At 36.7% G+C, this 26,911-nt stretch overlaps 1 protein-coding gene and 1 long non-coding RNA gene across 2 annotated transcripts; one reads left to right on the top strand and one right to left on the bottom strand.

The window, feature by feature from the left end:
* Positions 1 to 256: 256 nt before the first annotated feature.
* LOC309494772 (uncharacterized protein) lies at positions 257 to 26,911 on the top strand (the record flags this gene model as incomplete). Its single annotated transcript, XM_082164182.1, has 24 exons — positions 257 to 485; positions 1,102 to 1,239; positions 2,070 to 2,224; positions 2,394 to 2,532; positions 2,614 to 2,812; positions 3,525 to 3,603; positions 3,706 to 3,828; positions 3,900 to 4,041; positions 6,020 to 6,178; positions 7,136 to 7,212; positions 7,439 to 7,687; positions 7,768 to 7,980; positions 20,758 to 20,968; positions 22,783 to 22,920; positions 23,007 to 23,161; positions 23,242 to 23,380; positions 23,471 to 23,669; positions 24,032 to 24,110; positions 24,194 to 24,316; positions 24,418 to 24,559; positions 24,830 to 24,988; positions 26,090 to 26,166; positions 26,337 to 26,597; positions 26,687 to 26,911. The coding sequence occupies exons 1-24, from the start codon at positions 296 to 298 to the stop codon at positions 26,909 to 26,911; spliced, it is 3,771 nt and encodes a 1,256-aa protein (XP_082020308.1). The 5' UTR covers positions 257 to 295.
* On the bottom strand, positions 16,238 to 19,162 carry LOC309494561. Its single transcript, XR_014204364.1, has 3 exons — positions 17,720 to 19,162; positions 17,293 to 17,366; positions 16,238 to 17,202 (listed from the first exon to the last, which is right to left on the bottom strand). It is a non-coding gene; the product is annotated as an uncharacterized lncRNA (long non-coding RNA).

The raw sequence follows: 26,911 nt of genomic DNA, 5'->3' as shown, positions 1-26,911 counted from the left end.
GTGCACCCGTATTGTAAAGTGTTAGCAAGAATAAGACAAGATCGCTATGTAACTATCTATTTAAAACAGGATCTGCTGGTATGCAGACTTACTTAGTATTTTTTTTTTGTTCCGCCTGTATGATGAGTTCCTCTAACTAAAGTATAAAACCGCTGGGATTCACTTTAAAACAGCATCACTTTGAGAAATCCTATCAAAGAGTGCACAAACCGACAGCAGCTGTTAAATCGACTGTTAAAAGCTGTTAAATTTTCTTTATTATTTTGACATTTCAACATTGTTAAAGAAAGAGAAAATGAGCTATACGTTCAATCAGCAATATGAGGAAAAAATCCGCCCTTGCATCGACACCATCGACAGTTTACGGTCTTTGGGAGTCGAAAAGGACCTGGCGTTGCCTGCCATCGCCGTCATTGGAGACCAAAGCTCAGGAAAGAGTTCTATTCTAGAGGCGCTGTCAGGAGTAGCGTTACCCAGGGGTAGTGGTAAGGAGAACACATACAAAATATTATATATATATATATATATATATATATATATATATATATATATATATATATATATGAAGAGTTCAGATGCAAAAGCCTCTAAATGCCATCTGAAATTTTCTTATAGAATGATCATTTTTATCAAGCTCGTATATTTAAGTTAAGTAATTTCACTTAAATGACAATTAATAGGTAATCTTCATTGCCATTTAAGTGAAATTATTGAATTTAAATATACGAGCTTGATAAAAATGATCATTCTATAAGAAAATTTCAGATGGCATTTAGAGGCTTTTGCATCTGAACTCTTCATATATAACTAAAACATAGATACGTAGATATGTTAAATATAAATGTTATTTAATAACTATACAGCCTTACCAACAAATGCTATGGCACAGTGATGGTATCTTAGCCATGATATTGAATGATTACTATTTGGAATTTGCATGGTACATGGTAAAAATAATACTAAATTCAGATTTGCATACTAGCATATACACTTACTATTATTGCCATAGAAAGATATGATAAAAATAGTATGAGTAGCACACTAGTATGCAGTTCTGAATTCAGCATTTGTCTGGCATCCACTCTTTCGTGTTTTGTACAGGAATTGTTACACGATGTCCTCTTGAGCTCAAGATGATAAGAACTAAGGGCGAGGACAATTGGCATGCGAGAATCAGTTACCAGGACCACGAGGAAGACATTGATGACCCAGCAGAAGTGGAGAAAAAGATTCGCGAAGGTAGAAAATACATAGAATGTATCCTGATGTCTCTCTAAGACAGCATCTTCTAAAGTAGCAAATTAGCTCAAAAGGAAAATATGTATAATTCATTATAATGGGTTATAATTAATTATGAATATTTAAATCAGCTTTCTAGCTTAATTTACATTACAATCGATTGATCTGTTTATCCACCAAACAGACAGCACAATAATTTAAACTCTAAGAAAAATGATTCTCCTGCATGGCCAAGAAGGATAACTTTCTGTACTAACAGTACAAAATGCAAGTGAACATCAAACGATAAAGTGACTTTGATTTGTGAGCCGGAAACCAAGAATCCATCCTGTGTATAAAGGGTCTAACAGAAACTAACAGCACTAAACAAAACACATACAGAACAGAGAAAGGTAAGGAAAAAGAGATAGAACAAAGAACAGCAAGGTTTACAATCGGTCAACAAAGAACCATCAGAGAATAAAAATCACCCAGGGGTCAAAACTTAAAGATGCATCTTAACCCTCATCTTTCCCTTGCACTTTGTAACTTTCTCAAAATGACCCAAAGCCCTAAAATTATACTTTTTTTTCTTGTCCAGAAAGCTTGTTTTATTTTATTTTGATCATATTTTTCTAATATTCTTGATGAGCTCGTTAGGAGTGAGCTTGAAGTTCTTCAGGAGAACACCACATCAAGGAATGTGATACCGATCTTCCAGAGCACATTATCCATAGACTGTTAGGCACCAGGTCTGTGATTTAAGGTTGGAAAGGGAGAAGGTTTATGATGCCTAAAACACAACTGAGTATCTTGATTGCATCCAAACGCTACACTTATTATGTTTGTAGCCCAGGATAAAATGGCTGGAGCAGGTGTTGGCATTAGTGAAGAACTCATCAGTCTGCAGATCCATTCTGCCAATGTTCCTGACCTCACTCTCATTGACCTTCCCGGGATTGCACGAGTGGCAGTCAATGGCCAACCTGGTGATATTGGAGATCTGGTAAATTTAACTTTCTCATTATTGTTGCAATAAAGACCTTTTTTGGCTGCCAAAAGTAGGCTTTTTTACATTTATCATATTTTTCATATGACATTTTGTTTCAAAGACCATTGTGATGTCATGGTCTGTTTAAAGGCACAGAAATATTAATCAAATGCATTTCTTCAAGATTAAGAGACTGATCAGGAAGTTTATTACAAATCAAGAAACTATCAACCTGGTTGTTGTGCCATGCAATGTTGACATCGCGACCACAGAAGCATTGCAGATGGCTCAGGAGGAGGACCCTGAGGGCGAAAGAACTTTAGGTGTGCATTACTCATTGCAATACCCTATAACAAATCATACTGAAACAGACTCTGTGTGACTGTACTGTTTGTTTCCAACAGGCATCTTAACAAAGCCGGATCTGGTGGATAAGGGCACTGAAGGGAACGTGGTAGACATTGTGCACAATGAGGTCATCCACCTTACTAAAGGCTACATGATTGTAAAGTGCAGGGGACAATTTGATATTTTCGATCAGGTCACTCTTAATGAGGCCATAGGAAAAGAGAATGATTTCTTCAAAGACCATCCTCATTTCAGGTAAATATACAGGTATGGTCAAATTTAGTTATTTTTTGAGATTCAAGCTGAAATGGTTTATCACAGAATTGCATTGTTGAGAAAAAGAACCCCACACACGTTGTATCAATGTATATCTCATATTTTATTATTATTACATTCAGAAATCATGTAAAATACCAATAAATTAAACAACATACATTATGAACACTATAAATATGTATTTTAGTTCCCCTCGCTCCATAACAAAACCTTTAAATTTACCATTATTCAGAACAGGACAGGGATGAAAATTATAGGTATAAAACCTATATTTTATTATACACAACATTATAAATGGTAAGCCTAAACAAATTTATTTAAAGCAAAACTTGAACTAGTAGCTATGTTTTGCATGCCTGACAATAATAGTGTTATATAAATAACTTTGGAATAGGCCTATAAGTCGAAGGACGTTTCAGATGATAAAAGACAGTGTAGTTTGCGGAAAAACATTTTCCTAGTGAGAACTCTTAGGTATTGTAAGCAGTATGGATAAAGATTTTTCCTCCTCTTGGAGGGTGTTATTTGTATTTGTGGTTATTTGCATAGCATTTCTTAATCACCTGAAGTATGGCCACGAAGTGCACATGCAAATTAGTACCCTTTATTTGGGATTTTATAAAATTAGGGGTGTTATGTTCAGTCACAGCTCACTGTAATACATTGTTTTTTGATTTGCTTTTTCTCCCAGAAAACTCTATGAAGAAGGTTTTGCAACTATTCCTAAGTTGGCTGAGAAACTAACAATTGAGTTGGTTCATCACATTCAGGTGAAATAGTTTTTTTTTTTTTTACAAAAGAGACCTACATAATTTTTTGACTAATAATAAACATACTGTATCTTATTTTCATATGACTAATCTGCTATATAGAAATCATTGCCTAATTTAGAAAAGCAAATCGATGAGAAGCTCTCTGAAACACAAAAGGAACTGGATAAATATTGTAACGGACCCCCATCAGACCCTGCAGAAAAACTGAAGTTTCTTAGTGATGTGAGTTCAGCATGAAAATCTACACAGTATCAAAGTATGAATATTTAGTCATATTTAGTCTCTGAATTTAGAAACTTACAGATTTCACACGTGATACCCTTAACCTGGCCAATGGAGAAGCGGTTAAATGTGCACCAGATCTACTGATTTTTCCAGAACTTCGTGAAGAATTTGCAAATTGGAATGGCATCTTGGTTGACTCTGGAAAATCATGTAAGTGAAGCATATACTTGGTATCTCCTAAGTGTACTGTTTTTTTTGTTTGCTTTTTGCTTAAAAATACTTTAACCATATTCACATCTGCTGCATCCCCCTTTAAAACTGTTTCAATCAGTTAATTACCAACCAAAATTTCTAACTTAATCTAAGTAAACTATTATTATTATTATTATTATTTTGACTAATGAGCACTTTCTGACGATTTAATTGAAATGTCTCGGGTGACTTGACTGTAATCCTGTTCCCTGAAAAAGATGGGAACGAGATGCTTTGCTAATTCTAATGCTATGGGAACACCTTTGTGTATGACTGGCTGTAAAGCATGTGTGCAAACACGCCAATGAAATTGGCCTTAAACTTGAACCTCAGACGGTGACATCATTGGAATGTGTGCTCTTCAGAGGGCTACAAATAGATGTGCAACAGGTACGTCTTTCAGGTATCACTTTTTCTAGACACATCCTCAGCGCGGCAATGAAGCGCAGCATCTCGTTAGCCCCTAACTCCTAGGGGCGAAGCTTGTCCACATGCCTCGTAGGCTAGAGCAATGGCATCCCTCACCCAGTGTGACATTGTTCGCTTGGCAGTGGTGGCGAAAAAATACAGCCATCAATTCGAGGCAACTGATGTGCCAATTGAAATGATAACCTCATCAAGATCCCCTGGGCTGGACGGCCACCTAAGATCACTCCCCAGCCTGTACAGGAGGCGTGTGTCGCTAGAGTCTTGCGACGACAACACGCACCTAGAGTTGGACTCAAGGTGAGGAATCGGGGGCTGAGCCACATTGAAAGGGAACGAAGCAGCAGCGCGTAACCCTTACCATAAAAATGGATTTTAGAAAGTGCATGACGTGTTCAGCACATACGTTTACCATTAACATGTATTTTTAGAAAGGTTACAAAGCACTCAGCGGGTGCCCCTGCCCGTATATGCCTTTGGGGATTGGCCCTTGTATGAAATCCCCTGGGTTTTAGACACAACTGATGCAGTCTCATTTGCAAAAGGCCCTCACTGTAAAAAACAAGTCGGTTAAATTTACGGTAAAAACTGGCAGCTGTGGCAGCAACATTTTAGGTTTTAAAGTCTTACTTAAATTTACAGTAAAAATGTGTTTCATTATCTTGCACATCTATTTGTAGCTTCTGACGAGCGCACATTCCAATGACGTCACCATCAGAGGTTCAAGTTTAAGGCCAATTTAATTGGCGTGTTTGCAAACATGCTTCACAGCCAAAAGGTGTTCCTATAGCTCCAGAATCAGCTTAGCAGAGAGAAGCTTTTGAAAGGGAACAGTCGTGTCTGGATTTTTTTACAACTTTGGCCCTGTTTACACCTTCTATTAAAATGCGTTTTGGTTGATTGGATCACAAGTAGACGAGGGAGACACATTCCTCTTTACGTTATATTTCATCTTTTTTGTCCACTTACAATCACTTCTGTCCTGATTTCTTCGAGGTGAGGACTGGAGACAACAGAAAAACACACGGAGTGCAGCAGCTTTCGTTTCTGCTCTGATAACCCCAAGACCATGGTGAATGCTGTGAGTGTGTTTTAGAAATCAGGAACAGTTAGAGAACATTGTGCTTGGTGCGTTTTTGTCTTTCGTCTTCAGCGAACTGATAGTAAGCTGTCTTTTGTGGTTATTTAAACGCATTCGACTACATGAACGTTTACACACAATCGGGTTGAATGCGTTTTTGACTACCTCTGAAAGCGGTCGAGAGTGACGACTAAAAAAGCTAAAGCTTCCTAGGCCCTGTTTATTCAGCAGTGTCCACTTGTGATCCGATCGACCAAAACACATCTTAATAACAGGTGTAAACAGGACCTTTCATTTTCTTCATCAATGTTCTTCAATGTATGAAAAGCTGTTTGAGTTTGATCACCCTTGAAAGATTTTTGAAAAATATATTCTGTGGTAATGTAAACGTGAGAGCATCTTCTGACATCATTCATAAATCATTTGCAGCCATAAATGAGATTAAGAACGAAGTTTATATATATGAAGCCAAGTATCGGGGAAGAGAGCTTCCAGGATTCATCAATTACAAGACCTTTGAAAATATTGTTGGTGAACAGATCAAGCTGTTGGAAGAACCTACCTTAAAGATGCTGAAGACCATCTCCGGTTTGTGTTGTTTTTTATATTTTTAAATCCCACCCACTCCATTTCTACAGTTTTTAATCATTTAATAATATGTTGAATTTTTTCATATGGAATTCACTTTGTGCACAGGCCCTTTGGTATTCTAAAGATAGATAAGGCCATTCTCCAGAACTGTTGTTTTAAAGGTGGAATCTTTGAATAAGGGTGAAATTGTCAAGAATACCATGAAGCAGGGAATCTAAATCCATTTTAGCCACACTGAACTTTCAGGTTGATGTAGTGCATTTGTAGGTACATAGTTTTGCTGCCTAGTGGATAAATATCAAAGAAAGACAACTCATGAACAACTCATTTGGTTCTATAGAATAAGGCATTTAACCTTAAATTGCTGAGGGAAGATTTTTATCTCGCTTTGGATAAAGGTAGCTTAGTACAGTACAGTTTCTTATGACACCTGGATACACTGGCAGTGTTGGGTGTCACTAATTACTAAGTAATGAACTACTGTAATTTAATTACTTTTCACTTCAAAAAGTAAAGTAAGAGATTCCTAAATGTTTTTCTATAATTGCATTAAATACTGTATAGACTACAGAACAATTCTATAACAAAATCAACAGTGGATTTAACATCAAAATGTAAAGTCTAATGTTAAAATGCATGTTGTTTTATGTTACCTTCTCCCTTTAAGTACTTTGGTCAGTTTAAGAACAATTTATGCAATTTTATATAATTTTTTATAAAATAATTAAAAGAGCAGTTTCATGTCTGGTCAAGGAATTTAGAAAATGATTAGTAATCATTAAACTTCTTAGAGAGAGTAATTAGTACGGTTATCTAATTACACGGTTGCAAATGTAATTAGGTAGTAATTGATTTCTTTTTTGAATAACGTACCAACACTGGTCACTGGATAATTGAGCTTGCAAGATGAACTTTTGCTAAATAAGTATTAATGCTGTGTTTGTGTTAACATAGATGTGGTTTCAAAGAGGTTTATCAAACTGGCCCAGTACAGCTTCAGTGGATTCCCTAATCTTCTGAAAGTAGCAAAGGTAGGGATTTTTTGCCAATTATTCTGGCAATACACAAATTCAGTGTTCATATCACACTACTTTCCCTTGACTTTCTCGAACTTTCAAGTTCAGAGTTTGACAAATTGATTAGTAGATAATGCTATTAAATTTCATACAAATAAATCACATTACTATGCCTTTAAATGAACAGATTTAAAGGATTTTTTGTTGATGTTTTATCATTTATTTTTTAATACTTTCTAAGACTAAGATCGAAGCCATCAAGCAGGATAAAGAATCCAAGGCAGAATCCATGCTGAGGACCCAATTCAAGATGGAGCTCATTGTCTACAGTCAAGATGGCACATACAGCCAGAGCCTGAGAGATGCAAAGAATAAGCTGGAAGAGGATGAAGAAACTAAAGAAATGGTTAATTGCAGCAGTGAAGGCTTTAGCACAGACAATCATGCCACCTTGCATGAGATGAAGTTGCACCTTGAGACCTACTATACGGTAATTGTGCTAACTGAAGCTTTCTGTGCTGTCAGAGGTAGCTCGATTTGCAATGTATATAATGCTCTTATCTATCTTAGATTGCAAGCAAGCGTCTAGCCGACCAGATCCCAATGGTGATCCGCTATATGTTGCTCCAGGAAGCAGCTTTGGAGCTGCAAAGGAGCATGTTGCAGTTGCTGCATGATAAAGATGGTGTGGACAACCTGCTTAAAGAAGACTTTGACATTGGCCAAAAGCGGGAGAGCTTACTGAGCCGCCAGAAACGTCTGATGAAAGCACGCAGCCTCTTGGCTACCTATTAGAATTCAGTTTTTGATGGAACAAATAATAATAATAATAATAATAATAATAATAATAATAAAACATAGGTCATAGCTTGAAAAAGTCAACATGGGGAACAAACATGTAACCTTGCATGATGTTTTTGTTGTTTTATGTTGGAAAATGCAATTGAGCTTTTTGTAAAGAAACATGAAGGATCTAAGAATTCTTTGCAGTAACCTTTGTGTGTGTAGTAGAGAGCAACCATACATTTGTGATGTTTTATTTCTTTTAATATTCATTTATAATAATTTAATCAATTTATATAATCATTTATAATAATCATTTATACCATTTACTCATTACACTAATTCATTCATTGATCAGTCATTTTATATTATATTATTATCAACTATGAGTCCTTATTGAAGAAAAGTGAAGGATCTAAGGATTTTATTGTAGCAACCTGCATGTGTGTAGCTTCAAGAGAGCAACCATATATTCATCTGTTTTATTTCCTTAAATATTCATTCATCATTTTATTATTCTATTTAATCATGTAATAATTTATATTAATCATTTAAACCATTTATATACACTCATTACACTGATCAGTTATTTGATACTATTTTTCCATTACTGTTTAACCTTAGTCTTATGTTGTGAGCTGTGTCTTTGTGAGTTAGAGATAAGATAATGTCTCTATTTCACGGTTTTTAACATCACAATGTTGTGAAGCGAAGATTTTCCATTGCTACTGCTTGTATAATAACACTTGTTGAATTTGTGCTGGTCAGACAAAGTTTTACTGAGCACTGAAACAGACGCAATTAAGATTATTAAACTTGGATCATTTTACCATCACTTTGTCTCCTGCTTTCAGCTCTTCCCTGGCTTCATCAGTCTGCCTCTCGGGCTCAGTGAAGACTGTTAATGCAGTTTTGAGTCATTGAAAAAATGCTATTTGAAATGGACGCAAATCATAAATGATCATTTTCAAATCATTTTCTCTGTTGTGTTTTGCAACTTACACAGGAAGGCATTTTAACCACAGCATGGTAAAAAAATAAATTAAATAAAAAATAAAAATATAGCTACAATAAAAAGATGCTTGATAGCATAAACATTCATTACATATATACAAATATCTCTGTGCCAAAAAGCAAGCTATTGAAAGAAGCCAGACACTACTTGTCTGTGTGGGATTCAAGCTTGCCTTCCTCTCCCAAAGTTTCTGATGGTCTGAGAATCCCTGCTTTCCTTTGTTGAAGGAATTGGGTCCAGCTGATGTGGGCATTTCTCTGAAAATCAAAAGGTTGTCAACAGTACTGTATTATACAGTACAGTGCTATAACTTACAATTAAAATTAAGTTTAATTGAATTAAAATGAAATGCAACCTGCCAATATTCTTCATCCTCATCTTTGCTTCAGGTGGCATTTCTTCAGGCTCACTCTGAAACATCAAATAAAAAAGGTTACGAAACTGACATTTAAACATACAGTGCATGCAAAATTATTAGATAAATTGATATTCTGATCATATTTTTTTTGCATTTGACCAATTCCAAACCACATCAATCTTAACTTCTAATATAGATCATTTATAATCATTTATAAGTGACATATAATTGTTAACGAGGGATGGAAGTGAAAAACGCCTTATATTCCGATGTGCTTAATTAATAAACAGGTTTTCTTTTACAGGTAAAAAGGACAAAAAAAAAAAAAAAAAAAGAGATTTAACTCACAGTGAAAAGTCAAAAATTATGAAAAGCCTATGAGAAGGATGCAATTCTACCGGAATTTTTTATTATAACGAGACCTAAAAAATGTTAAATGATGATCAGAATATCTAACTTGCCTAATATTTATCCATGCACTGTATTAAACATTCGTACTTTGATGCCACATGATCAGATGTCTATCAAATTGTTTTTGCCTTCTGATTATCGTTCTGTGGTATTGCAGCTTGCCCATGAGCATCCACTCTCTGGCCATCTCGGGGTTAACAAAACCTACAAGCGCACTCCCGATACTTTTGGCCTGGATTGAAGTCTAGTGTTTCCAAATATCTGCCAACTCGCGGGTAAGCCGAATCAGACTTTACCTTCTGCTCCCCTCCATCCGCTTCCGGAAGTGGGTGAACCGTTTGAACGGTTGATTTTGGATTGTGTCCGTTACCAAAATCAAAATCAGGGCATCAATTTGTTTTGACGTTGATGTGTGCTGCAACTCGGTTTCCAGAAGCTGTTCCGCTCCATACTCTTAAAGCCCAGATGGTAGTGAAGGAGATAGTTAAGCTCTGCTCAATGTTTGGATGTCTGCGCAAGTGTTAAAAGAGTTGGGAGTCTACATAAACTATCCAGCGCATATCATCCGGAGTCCCAGGGTGCGCTGGAACGCTTTCACCAAACCCTAAAATCAATGCTACGTGCATATTGTCTCAGTACTGGCAAAGACTGGGTTGAGGGTTTGCCATTGTTAATGTTCGCAGCTAGAGAGACTGTGCAGGAGTCATTAGGTTTTAGCACTGCGGAACTTGTGTTTGGGCACACTGTTCGTGGGCATTTGAAACTGCTAAGTGAGCAGTTATTATAAAAAAACTCAGTATCTAGTTATTGTGTTGGACTACGTAAGTGATTTTCGTGAACGTCTCCATAAGGCTTGTGAGGTAGCAAAAGCTCACCTGATAAATGCACAATCCAAGATTAAATGGCGTTATGACAAGAAATGTGTAAAGCGCAACTTTCAACCCAACGACTTGGTTTTGATCTTGCTTCCGGTCCCAGGGTCAGCACAGCAGGCTAAATTCACTGGTCCTTATGCTGTTGAGAAAAGACTTACTGACACTGATTATGTAATCTCAACTCCAGATAGCAGGAGAAAAAGTCGAGTGTGTCTTGTGAATATGTTGAAGGCTTATGTCATGAACGAAGCCACAAACGAAATCCCTGTCTCCGATGTGGTGTCTGTGGTTACTATTACACTGCTGTCTACTGCATATTGTCCATTGGAGGATAATCTGATTGAAAATGAATACCGAATGTCTTGTGCGCGTCTGAACAATTCTGCAGTACTGAGTAACTTAGACTCGTATCTTGCTCACCTGCCTAAGACCCAACGCACAAATATAGTGGAGTTAATAAGTGAGTATCCCACCTTGTTTTCTGATGTTTCCCGCCAAACTACTGTCCTCACACATGACATCGATGTAGGTGACTCTGTACCAATGAAACAACATCCTTACCGTGTCAATCCGCATAAACGTGAAGTAATGAAGTCAGAGGTTAAATATTTATTGCAACATGGTTTTGCTACACCCAGCCAGAGCCCCTGGAGTTCACCATGCTTGCTTGTTCTTAAATCTGACTCGTCCTATCGTTTTTGCACTGACTATCGCAAAGTTAATAACGTCACCAAGCCTGACTTTTTTCCTCTACCTCGAATAGAGGACTGTGTTGACAGAGTTGGTTCTGCACGTTACGTCACCAAATTGGATCTTCTAAAAGGATACTGGCAGGTGCCATTTACACCTCGAGCCTCAGAAATCTCTGCTTTTGTTACCCCTGACAACGTCCTACAATATTCCATTATGGCATTCGGGATGCGAAATGCACCTGCGACCTTCCAACGTCTAATGCAGCACATGTTGTCAGGGGTGACCAACTGTGAGGCCTACTTAGATGATGTGGTGATTTATTCAGCTAGTTGGGAAGACCATCTGAATAGTCTTAACCAAGTTTTGAGTAGGTTATCTAAGGCGTCATTGACATTAAACTTGCTGAAGTGTGAGTTTGCGAAGGCTGTACCCTATTTCGGTAAAAAGGTGGGCCAAGGGCAAGTGAGGCCAGTTGAAGAAAAAGTTGCTGCCATACTGAATTTTTCCATTCCTACTAACAAAAGAGATCTGAGACGATTTCTGGGTGGCTGGTTACTACAGAAGCTTCTGTAAAAACTTTGCTTCTGTGGTTGCCCCGTTGACAGATCTCCTGTGCACCAAAATGGAGTCATGATTGTAACAGTGCATTTAATGCTGCAAAAGACCTGTTGTGCCATGCCCCCGTCCTTTCTGCTCCAAGTTTTGCTCTGTCCTTCAAGTTGCAGGTGGATGCAAGTTCTTCAGGGGCAGGTGCTGTATTGCTGCAAGAAGACTCGGTTGGTGTAGAGCATCCTGTGAGTTACTTCTCCAAGAAGTTTACCAAGTGTCAACAGAGGTACAGCACTATTAAAAAAAAGGCTTTAGCCTTACTCTTGGCATTGCAACACTTCGAAGTTTACTTGGGAAGTGGTTGTAATCTGGTGGTGGTTAACACTGATCACAGCCCCTTGGTATTCCTTTGGAGAATGTGTAACTCAAATCAACGTCTGATGCGCTGGTCTTTAATCATTCAAGAATATAACCTTGACATTCAACACCGAAAAAGGTTCAGAAAATATTGTAGCCGTTGCACTTTCTAGAGTATACAGTGTGGACAATTAGGATGCAAATAACAAAGTATAAATGTTGTTGGGGATGCCTAATTCTTGAGTTTACAAACATTTCTTTAGGGGTATTGTTTGTAACTTGTTGGTGGGAGTGTTACGTCCAAAGACGTATATTTTTGTGAGCTACATGGTACTGTGGTATGTTTCTTTTTTTTTTCCTGTTTCTGTTTTTGTTTTGTGTCTCTTGCTATCCTTTGGCTCCTCCCACTCTTTCCCTCTGGCAGGTAGCTGATTGCGTCCCCAGCTGCACCTGCTTACCATCCAGGAGGGAAGCAGCATAAAATCCAGCAGAACTTTCAATTGTTGAGAACTCTTCTCCAGAGCATGGTCTGTGTCCTGACTGGTCCTGTTGTTGTGCCCTTGTTGTGGATCAGTGCTGTAGCCTAGGGATGGGGAAATGACGCCTCATGAATCACTGAGGCTTTCTCCTGACTGTTCCGGGAAAAGATTCAAAGCTTCGAGAGTGTCGAGAACTGGTCGAGAACAGCGCCATCTGGTGGTTATTTAAAATAAAGCAGCCAAAAGCCTGTGTTAGAAGCTCTGGCAGATGAAGCAACCACAACACACTCCATAGTTTCAATGTTATGTCTACAAATAAAAGCCTTACATGTTTGTGTTTGATTTGTTCATTAAATAAATTCATTTTCCCATTAAAGTGTGACAATAAAATATAATATAAGCTTATATGATTCAACAAGATTTAATGTTGGTCTACTCTCTCTCTCTCTCTCTCTCTCTCTCTCTCTCCACACACACACACACACACACACAAAATGAATAAGGACATTGTCTGATAGGATCATCTGTTATTAAATGTGCTTATGACACTTGTTACTGATAGTGCTTAACTGTAGGAATGACATAAAGGTGATAAAGTTTTTTATTATTTTTGGCTGTTGCCATTGCTCTAAATACAAACCCTTCACCAACACCCTATCCCTTCCCCCCTAAACCCAAATACCAACACCAAATTACCTAAAATCACCAAAAAGTGCAAAGATTTTACAAGTCCTAAGTAGTGAAAAATAAATGTTGGTTATTTAAATGTAATATATTGATTAACTTTCAAAGTACAGCACTCTCCTCACAAACACATGAACCAGACTGAGGCAACAATGACTCGTTAAATAAGATCTGGAGTTCGAGCCTTCTGAGACCCAAAGCGAGACGCGCACGTGATTGGACAGAAAGTGAGGCTTCGTTTGTCATCGATCACGTGACTCTAGTAAACCGATACACGCCCCGACACGGGGCTTCACTAGAGATTGTGTCGCTTGTGTGATACGCGCATCGGAGCTTCAGTGTCATACGTAACATCAGTGCTGTAGCCTGCTCATTGTTGAATGCTGTTGCTTCATTGTGAGACGCCCCAGTCTAGAACCTTTAAATTGCCACCTTGTGATTTGTTTTTCCTTTTAAAGCTGTTATTCTCCTGATTGTTCGTTGTTACTTTCTTTTGTTTTGTTACTTGGGAACTGTAGGGAGGTGGGTGCCATTTTATTTTGTAACCCCCTTTTTCTCCTGTTTTGTGGCTAGGTAGGGAGTGATGGTAGATTTCTGTTATTTATTTGTTATATTCTTTGTAAGGCTCACTAAGAATTTAACAACCTGAGGGTTGTTCCATAAAAGATGCTAAGAAAAGTGGGGATTAAACTCCAAAACCCGACTTGAATAAACCTAAAAAATAAGTCGGGGCTAACGCGTTTTTATAAAAGGTCATTCAAGTTCACGCAATCCCACTAATTTGATCGAGGTTTATCTAATCTAGATAACTGCGTGTGCATGTGTTTCTTAAGCAGCCCTAGAGGTCGATCATAGATCAAATCGATCCACCATCAAACAGCGTATATTTTATGCGTTTGAGACATGGTGTTTGCAAAACTTACATTTCACAGGAATATTCTCCATCTGTAAATCTTAGAAAGTTGTGCAAATATTTCCATGTTGCTGCTAAACTTCACATTGAACGATGGAGCGCCAAATAGGAGCGCAATAATTCTGACCAATATATACATTTTGCTTGGGAAATTAATAGGCTAGGTGATATTTTATAACACCAGAAATATCTTCTAATTATAATAATTTATCTTTAGGATGTTGGATAAGTTGCAGTAAACTTCTAGCTCATTACACTCATATATTTTATACTTAAAATAATAATAAAAAATTTACAGAAGTAATTCAGGGAAGAATTTTTAAGAAACCAAACATAATAAAGATACAAAATATAGATTTGGGTTTAGGACCTAAGCTACTTAACAAAGATGACTTATACTTATTTAGAGTGCTGAGAATTACAGCAATAATATATTATATATACAGAAAGCTATATAGCTATATATATTTATTTTTTTGGGGAGAAAGCAAGAATGTTTGGTTAGATTTAGTTTATTATGGAGAGGATAACGTGAAATTAAGAGCAAAAGTATACATTTTGAAAAGATATGTGCAACTCTAAAATTAAAGAATATTCCATAAAATAAAGGAATACATATTAGCCTACATTAACTAAATAACTTTGTATAATTGTGTTAAATGTGTTTGAATTGAAAGACATAATAAAGTACATAAAATATATCTATCTATCTATATATATATATATGAAGAGTTCAGATGCAAAAGCCTCTAAGTGCCATCGGAAAATTTCTTCTAGAATGATCATTTTTATCAAGCTCGTATGTGTAAGTTCAGTAATTTCAATTAAATGGCAATGAAAATTACCTATGAATTGTCATTTAAGTGAAATTACTGAACTTAAATATACGAGCTTGATAAAAATGATCATTCTAGAAGAAATTTTCAGATGGCACTTAGAGGCTTTTGCATCTGAACTCTTCATATACTCTATATATATATATATATATATATAAAAAAAAAAACAACGTCAACAAACATTTCATATACAATTTAACATGTTTGTAGGTCTATAGCCTATTGTCTCATTTATCATTGTAGCCTTATTTAAGTTGCCTTGGACCAGGCTAGTTTCCCAGCATAAGTTGCCAGAGTAACTGAGTTCGAACTATTTTAAGTTTGCTTTATGAAACAGAATCAACCGACAATAAGTCTAACTAACCAAAATAAGCATGGCTTGTATTCTAATCTTGTTTTATGGAACAACCCTCTGGTAGACCTGACTTTTGTTTATTATTTTGGCATTGCCCCCTTCCGAAGCCTTTGTTTCTTCCCTAAAGCTTTACTTTCTGAGATTTTGAGATTACTTATTATTGTGGGTGCTTTAATCATCATGGTCAGAAAACCTGCTAGTAAGACAGTGCTGCTCTGTTCACCTAATCATCTCTGTATTGTGATTATGGATAAACACCCCCCTCTACAGGGTATTTCAGATGTTATTTCTAGAGGTTATTTCTGGCTAGTATACACTGTAAAAATAAAAGGTGCCTGGAGGAACCTTTTGGGGTTCTTCACTTTGCCACACCGGCGGAACCGTCTGTAGATCCTCTAGGCACCCTTTAAAAAGGGGCGGTTCTCTGAGGAACCACACAGGTTTCCTGAGGAACTCTTATATAAGGCACTGTGTGGAACCATTGTGGGTGCTTCCAGGAACCAAATTTCAATTTTATTTTATTTGTATTAAATTAATTTCATGTTGTTACTATGGTTACCACCATTAACTTCTATTATAATAAACAAACTGAACCAAATACAAAATAAGAATTGTTTATTACATATTTTAGATCCATTTTAATACACTTGGAAAAAAAAACTAGTAATAGATTAATATCAATGAATACACAAAACATTTTTTTATAATAGTATAATACATAAGTAACATGAATAATCAACCATGTGTATACAATAAGCTACACAAGAAAAGACATCTCAACAAAATGCATGGAAAAAACATGTTCCAAGTAATAAATCAATGTAAAAAAATCAAATTTTGACTAATTAAAAATGTCCATCTTCACTTAATTTTAAAACATGTGTTTCAGTCCGCTTGTTAAGTCTGACGTCACTGTTTCCAAGTCCAAAAGCTCTATCAGATGCCAAAAACAAACAACAAACAGTGCTAATATACACTCATTGTGCTGTAATATTCCTGAAAATTATGATCCTAACATTTATCTCTATTCCGAAATCTCAGATGGTTAGTTATCCATAAAATGTTGAATCATAAAATGTTGAAGTCTGGGATGCCGTGAGACTGGAGACTGTAATGTACACTATGGCTTTTGAAAAGCTTAAATGTGTGACTTGAATCAACAGTTCCCATAAATGGTTGTTGAGTATTCTCAATATCTAGAAACAAGATAGAGGAAGTAGAAGTAAAGGCTTCGACCCGGAAACAGTATTCCTTATGTCACAACAAGCAGAAAACATTTTCCATTTTTCCAAAGTTAAGGTGCAGTAAAATGATCTGTTGTTCTGTGAATGTTCACTGGTGAATTCAGTCATTTCAATAAGAATCCACACGATCAGCAATTTTGTGTGGTGCTTCATACATTACGTCACTACACTGCTGACAACGGTCAGTGGACCTTTTTGCCTGTGTAATTTCACGAAATTCACAAATGTGATGCACCTTTACCCACTGCAACATAAAATGCAATCAATTATAAAATCTTCACAAGGGACATGTGAGGTACTTAACGAGTTAGAAAAGTGAAAAGGTGCATCAGCTTCATTTTCCTGTTTGTTTTTCCTCTTTTCTGGTGGATGGTCCAGGCACTTCAGTGATTTTCAGGTCTACAGGAGGATTTTTATTCTTGATCAAACTTGTATTTCAGCTTACCGAGATCCCTGCAAAGTACAACATTTACTGTTAGTAAGGTTATTAAAGTGATAGTTGTGAAATTTAAATAATTTCCTCAGCCTTGTGACGTTCCAAACCTGTTTGACTTTCTGTCTGTGGAACCCGAAAGCAGATCTCAGGCATAATGCAACCCGTCACCATTTCATTATCACTGCATGAAACACAAGCATAAAAAAATTGTGTAATTCATCCACACCATTCTTATGTACACTTGTCTAGTTCAATTCAATGCAACAATTTATGTAAAAATGGTTAAGCTCCAAAAATGTCCCAGAAAAGATCCTAAAAATAATCAATGAGTTCACAACTCATGTGTTATGGGTTGTGTTGTAAGTCTTATGAAGCCATATAATAGCTTTTTCCTTTTTTTTTGTCGAAAAAGACTAAACTTGAAGTTATAATTCAGTATAACTGATTAAAAAAGTACACAGTCAAACAATACAATTTCACGCAGAGAAAGTTCATAGTAATAAAGTACCTGCATGTGGTGTATAGGTAACTTACTGTAATTCAATGTTGCCTCTGAAATGTTCAGATTATTTTAGAAATGTACTGGTTGTTCTGGGGAAACAAAAGAACAAAGCTGATTATTCACAACATAATATTTATTTGACAAGTAAATGGCTTTAAAATGGTATTTGAGAGAATGAGGGCACCTGTAGTAAGTAAAGTTAGGCTAAACAAAAACAGACCAAACTATATTAACCTGCTTTTGTTATTCATAACAAACGCCAATGAGGACAGGAATCAGTTAAATTAGTTAGGCTATATCAGCAATTTGAAGACACAGTTTTACAGAATATGTTGAATTGAATGACTAAATCAATCTAAGACAATAAGTCAATAATTTCCATTTGTTCATTAACTTACGTTAGATCAACGTAGTTAGCATCGCGGCTAAAACCTTCATACCAGATACTATGCAATAAACGAGTGGTAAACACTGTAACGTAGTAATGTATAATAAATTTAGTTTATATATATATGTGTGTTTGAATATAGTGAGTAGACTCTGTATTTATATTTATTTGGCGAGTTTACAAACCTTGTAACGGAGAGCCGAACAAACGGCGGAAGCTTTGATGAGAGGAGCCGTTACTTTCCCGATGACGAGGATCAGCTGAGCTTTGTTGCGCGCGAGCAGCGCGAGGATCACTGAAGCGACGACAGCAGAGGATTAGCAGCAGTTTCGTGACAGAATAAAACGTTTCTCCTCCTGGTTCTTCTTCTTCAAATAATAATTTATGAAGAAGTAGGTAAAAATTATTATTTTATTACTATTATTTATTCAATAATAATTAATTAATTCTTATTATTAATATTATTATAATTTAGTGTTGTTGTTTAAGGTTTAAATTAATCAATAAAATAGGCCTATAGATACTAAATAAATGTAAGCTACCCAGGTGAAAAAGACGTAGGCTACTGTTAAATGTATTAAAAATGCATTAAAGTATATTTGTATTGTAGGCCTACTAAAAACACACTCAAGTACATTTTTAATTGTACATCTTTTTCACCTGGGTATGTATACTGAATCAAACTTAAGTAGCCTATAATAATAATAATAATAATAGGATAATAATAATCTCATTCTGGCCTCACTGAACCATTGGGTTCCTCCAGATGCTGGCTTTAACATAAGAGATCTTCCAGGAACCACTTAAATGTTAAAAGATCTTCCAATAACCCTTTTATCGCATTCAAGTTCCTCTATTTTCCCCCAAAGCACTTCGAGGTCTCATAGTAATGAAAAGGTGACTCCAGAACCTCTGAACTAAATACAAAGTGCTTAAAGGATCCCATAAGTTCCAGCAAGAACCTCAAAGATTGTCAATGCTCCTCCAGTAACCCTACTATAGGAGAAAGAGCTTTGAGGCACTTAAATTACATTTTGAAGTTCCTTGAGTATCCGACAGGATATTTGAGGCTCCTTTAGTTTTTACAGTGTAGGCAGAGCCCATCTACGGAGAGCCTTGGCACTTCCTAGCCCCATTGTATCGATCTTGGTTGCAGTTCCATTAAAATTCCACTGGAGGTGATCGCGGGCGAGTGCAGACTGAATGGGAGTCTATGGGGCTAGACGGCTAAATTTGTCTCTTTCACCCGATTGCCGTTGAGAAATCTCCGATTTTATTGTAGGTTTTGCAAGTTCAACATGGGTTATAGGACGAAAATTGAATGAACGAGTACTTATGTCCTTTCGATTTCTTACAGGTTGAGTTGTTGTTGCCCATAACACACTAGCATTCTGCTAATGAACGCTGATTGGTCAGTGAAGGACTGATTACGACCAGAGATGCCGCTTGATGGCATCATGGAATCCGAAGCGGGACCAGAAACAAACAAAACAAAAACTCATCTAGCACGTGTATTTACCCGTGTCAGCTGTGTTGTCGATGCCTCGAGAGAAAAGAAAGTGCAGAGCGCGAAAGCACCAAAGCGACTGAAGTCGTACGATGTGTATGACGTCATTGACATTTTAAAATACTTTTTAAAGTGACTCTAAAAAATCTAACACCCAGCAATGTGTAATTTCTTTGCATCTCCTTTTGAATACAACATTCAAATTACTAGACAAAAAATTATATCCTGAGAAAAGTGGAATTTGATGGGTATAGTGCCATAGACTGCACTCGCCTGCGAGCGCCCCCGCATGGACAGAGACGTGTTACTGCAGCCAGTCCAGAAACCGGAAGGAACCAGAGAGTGCCAATTCTCTTCCTATTAGACATTCTCTGATATAGGCTATATTTGGATTTCAACTGAAACTTCACCAGAAAACAGAAACTTCAACCGAAAATTCACAATAAAATAAAATATTTCTTGAATTAATTCTAATTATTATTTTATTATTATTATTATTATATTTCAATGTCAATTATTTTGCAAATAACGCATAACTTTAAAAAGTAATTGATCATATGGGAAGATTAGGAGAGCACAGTAGAGAACAGGAAGTAGGCTATTCACTGATACATTTTTAGAAATTGTCAAGATGACTGAGTTTATAATTGCAGTCAAATAAATTGCGGAATGGCTTTATGTGAAAATGGATGGATTGTCATGTGTAGGCAAACTAGACTGCTAATTATATTATTATTATTGAAAAACATACAACGCAATAAAACGTAAAAAGGTTAAGTAAATAATTCCTTCATCACCTTTACCTTACATGCATTTGTAGCACTGCATTGCTTGCTTTTAGGCTCATTCATCCGGTTGTGCACATACACAATGCCCGTAGTCTACATGCCCGTACACAAACATGCTAAAAGAAATCGGGAAGCCATGCCTATTTATTTGAATAGAAACATGATATGCTGGTATTGTATGGAAACAAGTTAGTCTAAAGCGTACTTTAAGAGGTGAAACGAAACTATTGTGATACCTAGGAAATGAAACTTACTCACGTACATAAACGCTGTAGGATTCACTTTACCGGTAAAGAACCAGCATCACTCTGAGACAATCCATTCGGGAGTGCGCGAATATACAGCACCTAACATATCAATAACCTTTATTTACTGTTGACATTTTGACGTTGTTTAAGGATGGAGAACATGAGTTACACGTTCAGTCAGCATTATGAGGAAAAAATCCGCCCTTGCATCGACACTATCGACAATTTACGGTCTTTGGGAGTCGAAAAGGACCTGGCGTTGCCTGCCATCGCCGTCATTGGAGACCAAAGCTCAGGAAAGAGTTCTGTTCTGGAGGCGCTGTCAGGAGTAGCGTTACCCAGGGGTAGTGGTAAGGAGAACACATAAAATTAAAACATACACCAATATTAATTGTATTGCTTTTTACGTAATTAACTTCTAAATTTCTATCAAATGTGGATGTACCATGGCACAGTGATGATAGCCTACTCTCTATACCATGATACAGAATGATTCCCTTACGAAAAAGAAGTTTATTCAAGTGTTCTATTAGTATACTTCTTTTAAACTAAAAATAAGAAAGTATACTTTCTGTCTACATTTTATATACTTCTCAAAAATATAATTATGTACTTCTCAGAAATATACTTAAGTGTACTTGACTTATACTGAGAGAAAAGCCCAAGTATATTTGGCTTGTACTTGTAGGCTACTCAATCTTTTGATCGATACTTAAAAATATTCCCTTGTACTCTTTTGATCGAGTAGCCTATTAAATATACTTTTTAAACAGTTTTTCATATACAGTCTTCTGACATTTACATTGTTTGAAAATATTGATTAGAATATTGATATAAAACAGATGTTTCTAATTCTGCGTATCTGAATTTGTGTGTAGGCTAGTCCACTGGTAGTGCACATAGGAATTTACTTTAATTACTTTACTCTTTCCCCACAATTGAATGAATTTTCCAGTTATCCATGTTTTCACTGTTATACGGTAGGGGGCGCTTTGACACATCTTCTAGTACAGAATCTCCGGATCAAAATACAGGAGAAGAAGAAGCTGAAACAAGCCAAGCGATAGAAGATTGCTCACTCAAATGTAAAATAACGTGATCATCAAACATTAAACAGCATTTAAATCAAAACGGCTTAAGGTTATGTTACCAAATGAAATGTCGAACCCATGAAGATAAAACGACTGTAAAGATTTGGGGGTTTTGGCCTCGATCTACTCCATCTGTGTTTGATCATCGTTCTGAATCTGAATCTTTGACAAAAAAATGGATTTTTCTCAACTTTTTTGTTTAAAATGTTGCCTTTCTTTATGAAACTTATCGACATTCAAGTGTTGATGAAAAAGGATAAAGGTTAAAGGTATTTTTCAAGTATAAAAAATAATATCTACATTTGAACATAGTATAGGCTACTGCAAGTGCAAAAATAATATATAAATACCGTAGTAAACTATAAGTATAATGTTATGTTCACTTAAAGAAAACTTAAAAGTATACTTGCAGTATAAACTACTAAACTAGTAGTTTACTGAAAGTACACTTCAGTGTGTAGCCTACTTTCATACACTAAAACATGTAAGCTACTAGTATACTTATAAGTTCACTTGTAGTAGCCTACAGATGTATTACAAATGAGAAACCTCGTTGTGTACTTAAAGTTTACTACTTTTACACTTATAGTAGGCTACACTTAAATGCATACATTTATATACTAATAGTGGGCCAATTTAGTCCCAAGCAGTATTGACATAGTACAATTACAAGTTTACTACAAGTACACATTGATATTAGTATACTTACATAAAGTATACTTAAAAATATACTTGAATAGTACTTAAGTATACTTCATAAAATGAACTTGAAGTATACTTATTTTTCGTAAGGGTTACCATATTTATATGCCATGGAATGTACAGTACATGGTAGCCTAATGTACGATACTTTGAACAACACCATATCTCTTACGAAAATTAACCTCGGTTTTACTTAAAATAAACCCCCCCCAAAAAACATGGTTATTATAGTTAAACCATGGTTTTACTACTCTAACCATAGTTTAACCATGGTATTTGTGGTAAAACTGTGGTTATAAAATTGGTAATCAATTAGCCAAAAAAAAACATGGTTAATAATGTCTGGCATCCACCCTTTCATGTTTTGTAAGGAATTGTTACACGATGTCCTCTTGAGCTCAAGATGATACGAACTAAAGGCGAAGAGAAATGGCGTGGGAGAATCAGTTACAAGAACTACGAGGAAGACATTGATGACCCAGCAGAAGTGGAGAAAAAGATTCGTGAAGGTAGAAAATGCTTAGAATGCACCTTGAAGTCTTCCAAAAGAGTATAGATACATTTCTTAAAGTCTTACATTTAATTATGTTTGTAGCCCAGGATGAGATGGCTGGAGCAGGTGTTGGTATTAGTGATGATCTCATCAGTCTGCAGATCCATTCTGCCAATGTTCCTGACCTCACTCTCATTGACCTCCCCGGGATTGCACGAGTGGCTGTCAAGGGTCAACCTGAGAATATTGGAGATCAGGTAAACTTTGTATATACTATATTTTTCAAATTACATTTTGTTGGAAAGACACGATCATTAATCAAATGCCTTTCTTCTAGATTAAGAGACTGATCAGGAAGTTTGTTACAAAGCAAGAAACTATCAACCTGGTTGTGGTGCCATGCAATGTTGACATCGCGACCACAGAAGCATTGCAGATGGCTCAGGAGGAGGACCCTGAGGGCGAAAGAACTTTAGGTGTGCATTACTCATTGCATTTCAATGCTATACATCAGTAAAACCATAGGTTACCATGCATATTCTGATTATATTTTCACTACACAACAGGCATTTTAACAAAGCCGGATCTGGTGGATAAGGGCACTGAAGAGACAGTGGTAGACATTGTGCACAATGAGGTCATTCACCTTACAAAAGGCTACATGATTGTAAGGTGCAGGGGACAAAAAGAGATTGTAGATCAGGTCACTCTTAATGAGGCCACAGCAACAGAGAATGCCTTCTTCAAAGACCATCCTAATTTCAGGTGGGTAAATGGTCTCATTGCACTATCCGTTGAGAGTTGAGCTGAACGAATGGTTTAATGTCAAACTTTTAATCTACAAATATCAAACATGATATATTTATACACGCACGATACGATCAAATACTTATATGAAACAGCATACTGTTTACTGAGAACCTTCATGTGAGCGGCATGGCTAATGTTTTATTTCTCGTTTTGAACTGCTTTGCATGCATGCTTGTTTGCACAACTGTACTTAGTAAATCAGGTAGTTTATGTGACCATGCAATCATAAATGCAAACAGATTAGTACCTGTTTTTGAGATTTTAGTAAATCTGTGCTTTAATAGATTGCATGATGTATATATGCCATTTTTCCTCAGCAAACTCTATGAAGAAGGTTTTGCTACTATTCCCAAGTTGGCTGAGAAACTAACAATTGAATTGGTTCATCACATTCAGGTAAAACAATTCATTTTAACACAAGAGAACTACAGGATTTTTAAACTTATAATAAACAGCTAATTTTCATAATTGCTCTGTAGAAATCCCTGCCTCGTTTAGAAGAGCAAATTGAGACAAAGCTCGCTGAAACACAGAGGGAACTGGAGGCATATGGCAACGGACCCCCATCAGATCCTGCAGAAAGACTTAGCTTTCTCATTGATGTGAGTACAGCCTTGAAATCTACTACATCAAATATTTAGTAAAGGGTCATACTGATATCTCAGAGTCACTGAAATCTTTCACATCTCTTCCCTGTATTTAGAAAGTTACAGCTTTCACTCATGATATGTTCAGCCTGACCTCTGGGGAGGAATTAAAGTGTGCTTCAGATCTACTGATTTTTCCAGAACTTCGGGAAGAATTTGCAAAATGGAATGGCTTCTTAAATCGTTCAGGAAATTCCTGTGAGTGAAGCTTGTACTTGGTATCTTCTGATTGTACTCTTGCTTTTGGCCAATGTGCTATGTTATTACTTTGCTTAAAATGCTTTATAATTTTCACATCTGATGCATTCTGTTTTACCAGAGTTGCAATCAATAAATTACCAGCCTAAATTGCTAAATTAATCTTAAATTACTTAAATTCACCAAAAAAAGCACTTTTAGAAGCCAAACTCATAACTGAGTTGTGTAACTGAATTTGTTTTTCTGACAATGTTCAAAAACTCTGTGCAGTCAAGAAGAAGATTGAGAAAGAAGTTGAAAACTATGAAGCCAGATATCGGGGAAGAGAGCTTCCAGGATTCATCAATTACAAGACCTTTGAAGGGCTTGTCAGGGAACAGATCAAGCTGTTGGAGGAACCTGCATTAAAGACACTGAAGACTGTCTCTGGTTTGTGTTGTTTTCTATTTCAAATTTATTTATGCATTTTTCAGTCTTTTTCTGGTTGCTGGCTGCTACATTATACAATATACATAAGTTATTTAGACTGTACTGTTCTATTTGAGGATACTCTCATGGCGCTTTTCCACTACACAGTACCAGCTCGCCTCGACTCGCCTTTGTTTGGTTTTCCACTGTGTAAAAGTTGTACCTGTACCTGCTTCCAGGTACTTTTTTTCGTATCACCTCCGGCGAGGTTCTGAGCGAGCTGAGGCAATACTAAAATGTGACATGAAAACACGGCAGACTGCTGATTGGTCAGAGAGAATCGTCACTATTCACTGCGTCATCATTGCACGCGCCAGACGGAGTATCCTGAATAAAAAACAGCAAAAACAAAAACAGCATACACTCGATTTCCTCCATTGTCCTGTGTGTGTGGGTAGCGGGTGTGTGTCGCATAGAAGATTAAGTCACGGCAGTTTCCTGCGGCGTCGCCATGACGACCAGGTACTATTGTGGAGGCACTATCTGCAATGGAAAACAGAGCGAAAAGCGAGCCGAGCCGAGTCGAGTTGAGCTGGTACTGGTAATGGAAAAGCACCATCATAATGCACTACATGACCAAAGTATGTGGACACTTGCTCATTGATCATTAACGTCTTGGGTATATACGGCATTGACAATTTTCACTTTGTGCCTGGGCTCTTGGTCACGCCGAGAAAAAAAAGAAAAAAGAAAATGGCATTCTCCAGACTGTTGCCTCAAATATAGAATCTTAGAGTTGTCAAGAAAACCAGGACCAGGAAATACCAAACCCAATGAACTTTCCAGTTGGCACAATGCATTTGTTGGTAGTTTTGTTGCCTAGTGGATAAATATCAAAGATTACATTGAAAGGCAACCCATGAACTTAATATTCTCGTCTTGAGTAAGGCATGCAACCCAAAGTTGCTTCAGGTGGATTTTCCTTCTAATAAAGGTACAGTAAATTAGTGATCAGTGCAATTGTTTGCGGCATGTGTCAAAACTGGATTAATTGGATAATCAACATTTAAAGCCAAAGTTTGCTAAAGCAATTGTACCAACAGTGTGTTTGTGTTCAAATAGATGTGGTTAGAAAGAGGTTCATCCAGCTGGCCCAGTGCAGCTTTATTGGCTTCCCTAATCTTCTGAAAATAGCAAAGGTACTTTTTTTCTTATTTTTTTTTTAAGCGTTGATGATGCTAATAAATTCCACAGAATTACAAGTCGCATTCATTTTCAATGTTCAATTATGCTTTTAAATCGCAATACAGATTTAAAGAAATTGTGTTCTTGTTTAATTTTTCAACTAATCTTTTATATACTTTCTTAGACTAAGATTGAAGCCATCAAGCAGGATAAAGAATCCTTTGCAGAATCCATGCTGAGGACCCAATTCAAGATGGAGCTCATTGTTTACAGTCAAGATGGCTCATACAGCCAGAGCCTGCAGCATGCAAAGGATCAAATGGAAGAGATGGAAAATGACAAGCCCCTAGTGAAAACCACTAAAAAGATGCCTTTTGTAGCCGTTAGCACAGACAGTCATGCCACCTTGCGAGAGATGAGGTTGCACCTAGAGTCCTACTTCACGGTAAGTGTGCAAACTAAAGCTTTATGTGCCATCAGAGGAAGCTCAAACTGTACTTTATATCTGAGATACTGTCTTTTATACCTCACCAGATTGCAAGCAAGCGTCTAGCCGACCAGATCCCAATGGTGATCCGCTATATGTTGCTCCAGGAAGCAGCTTTTGAGCTGCAAAGGAACATGTTGCAGTTGCTGCATGATAAAGATGGTGTGGACAACCTGCTTAAAGAAGACTTTGACATTGGACAAAAGCGGGAGAGCTTACTGAGCCGCCAGAAACGTCTGATGAAAGCACGCAGCCTCCTGGTTACCTATTAG

Source organism: Leuciscus leuciscus, assembly GCF_965113295.1.
Source record: "Leuciscus leuciscus genome assembly, chromosome: 3".
Classification (NCBI taxonomy): Eukaryota; Metazoa; Chordata; class Actinopteri; order Cypriniformes; family Leuciscidae; genus Leuciscus; species Leuciscus leuciscus.
This window is presented reverse-complemented; position numbering and strand designations above follow the sequence as displayed.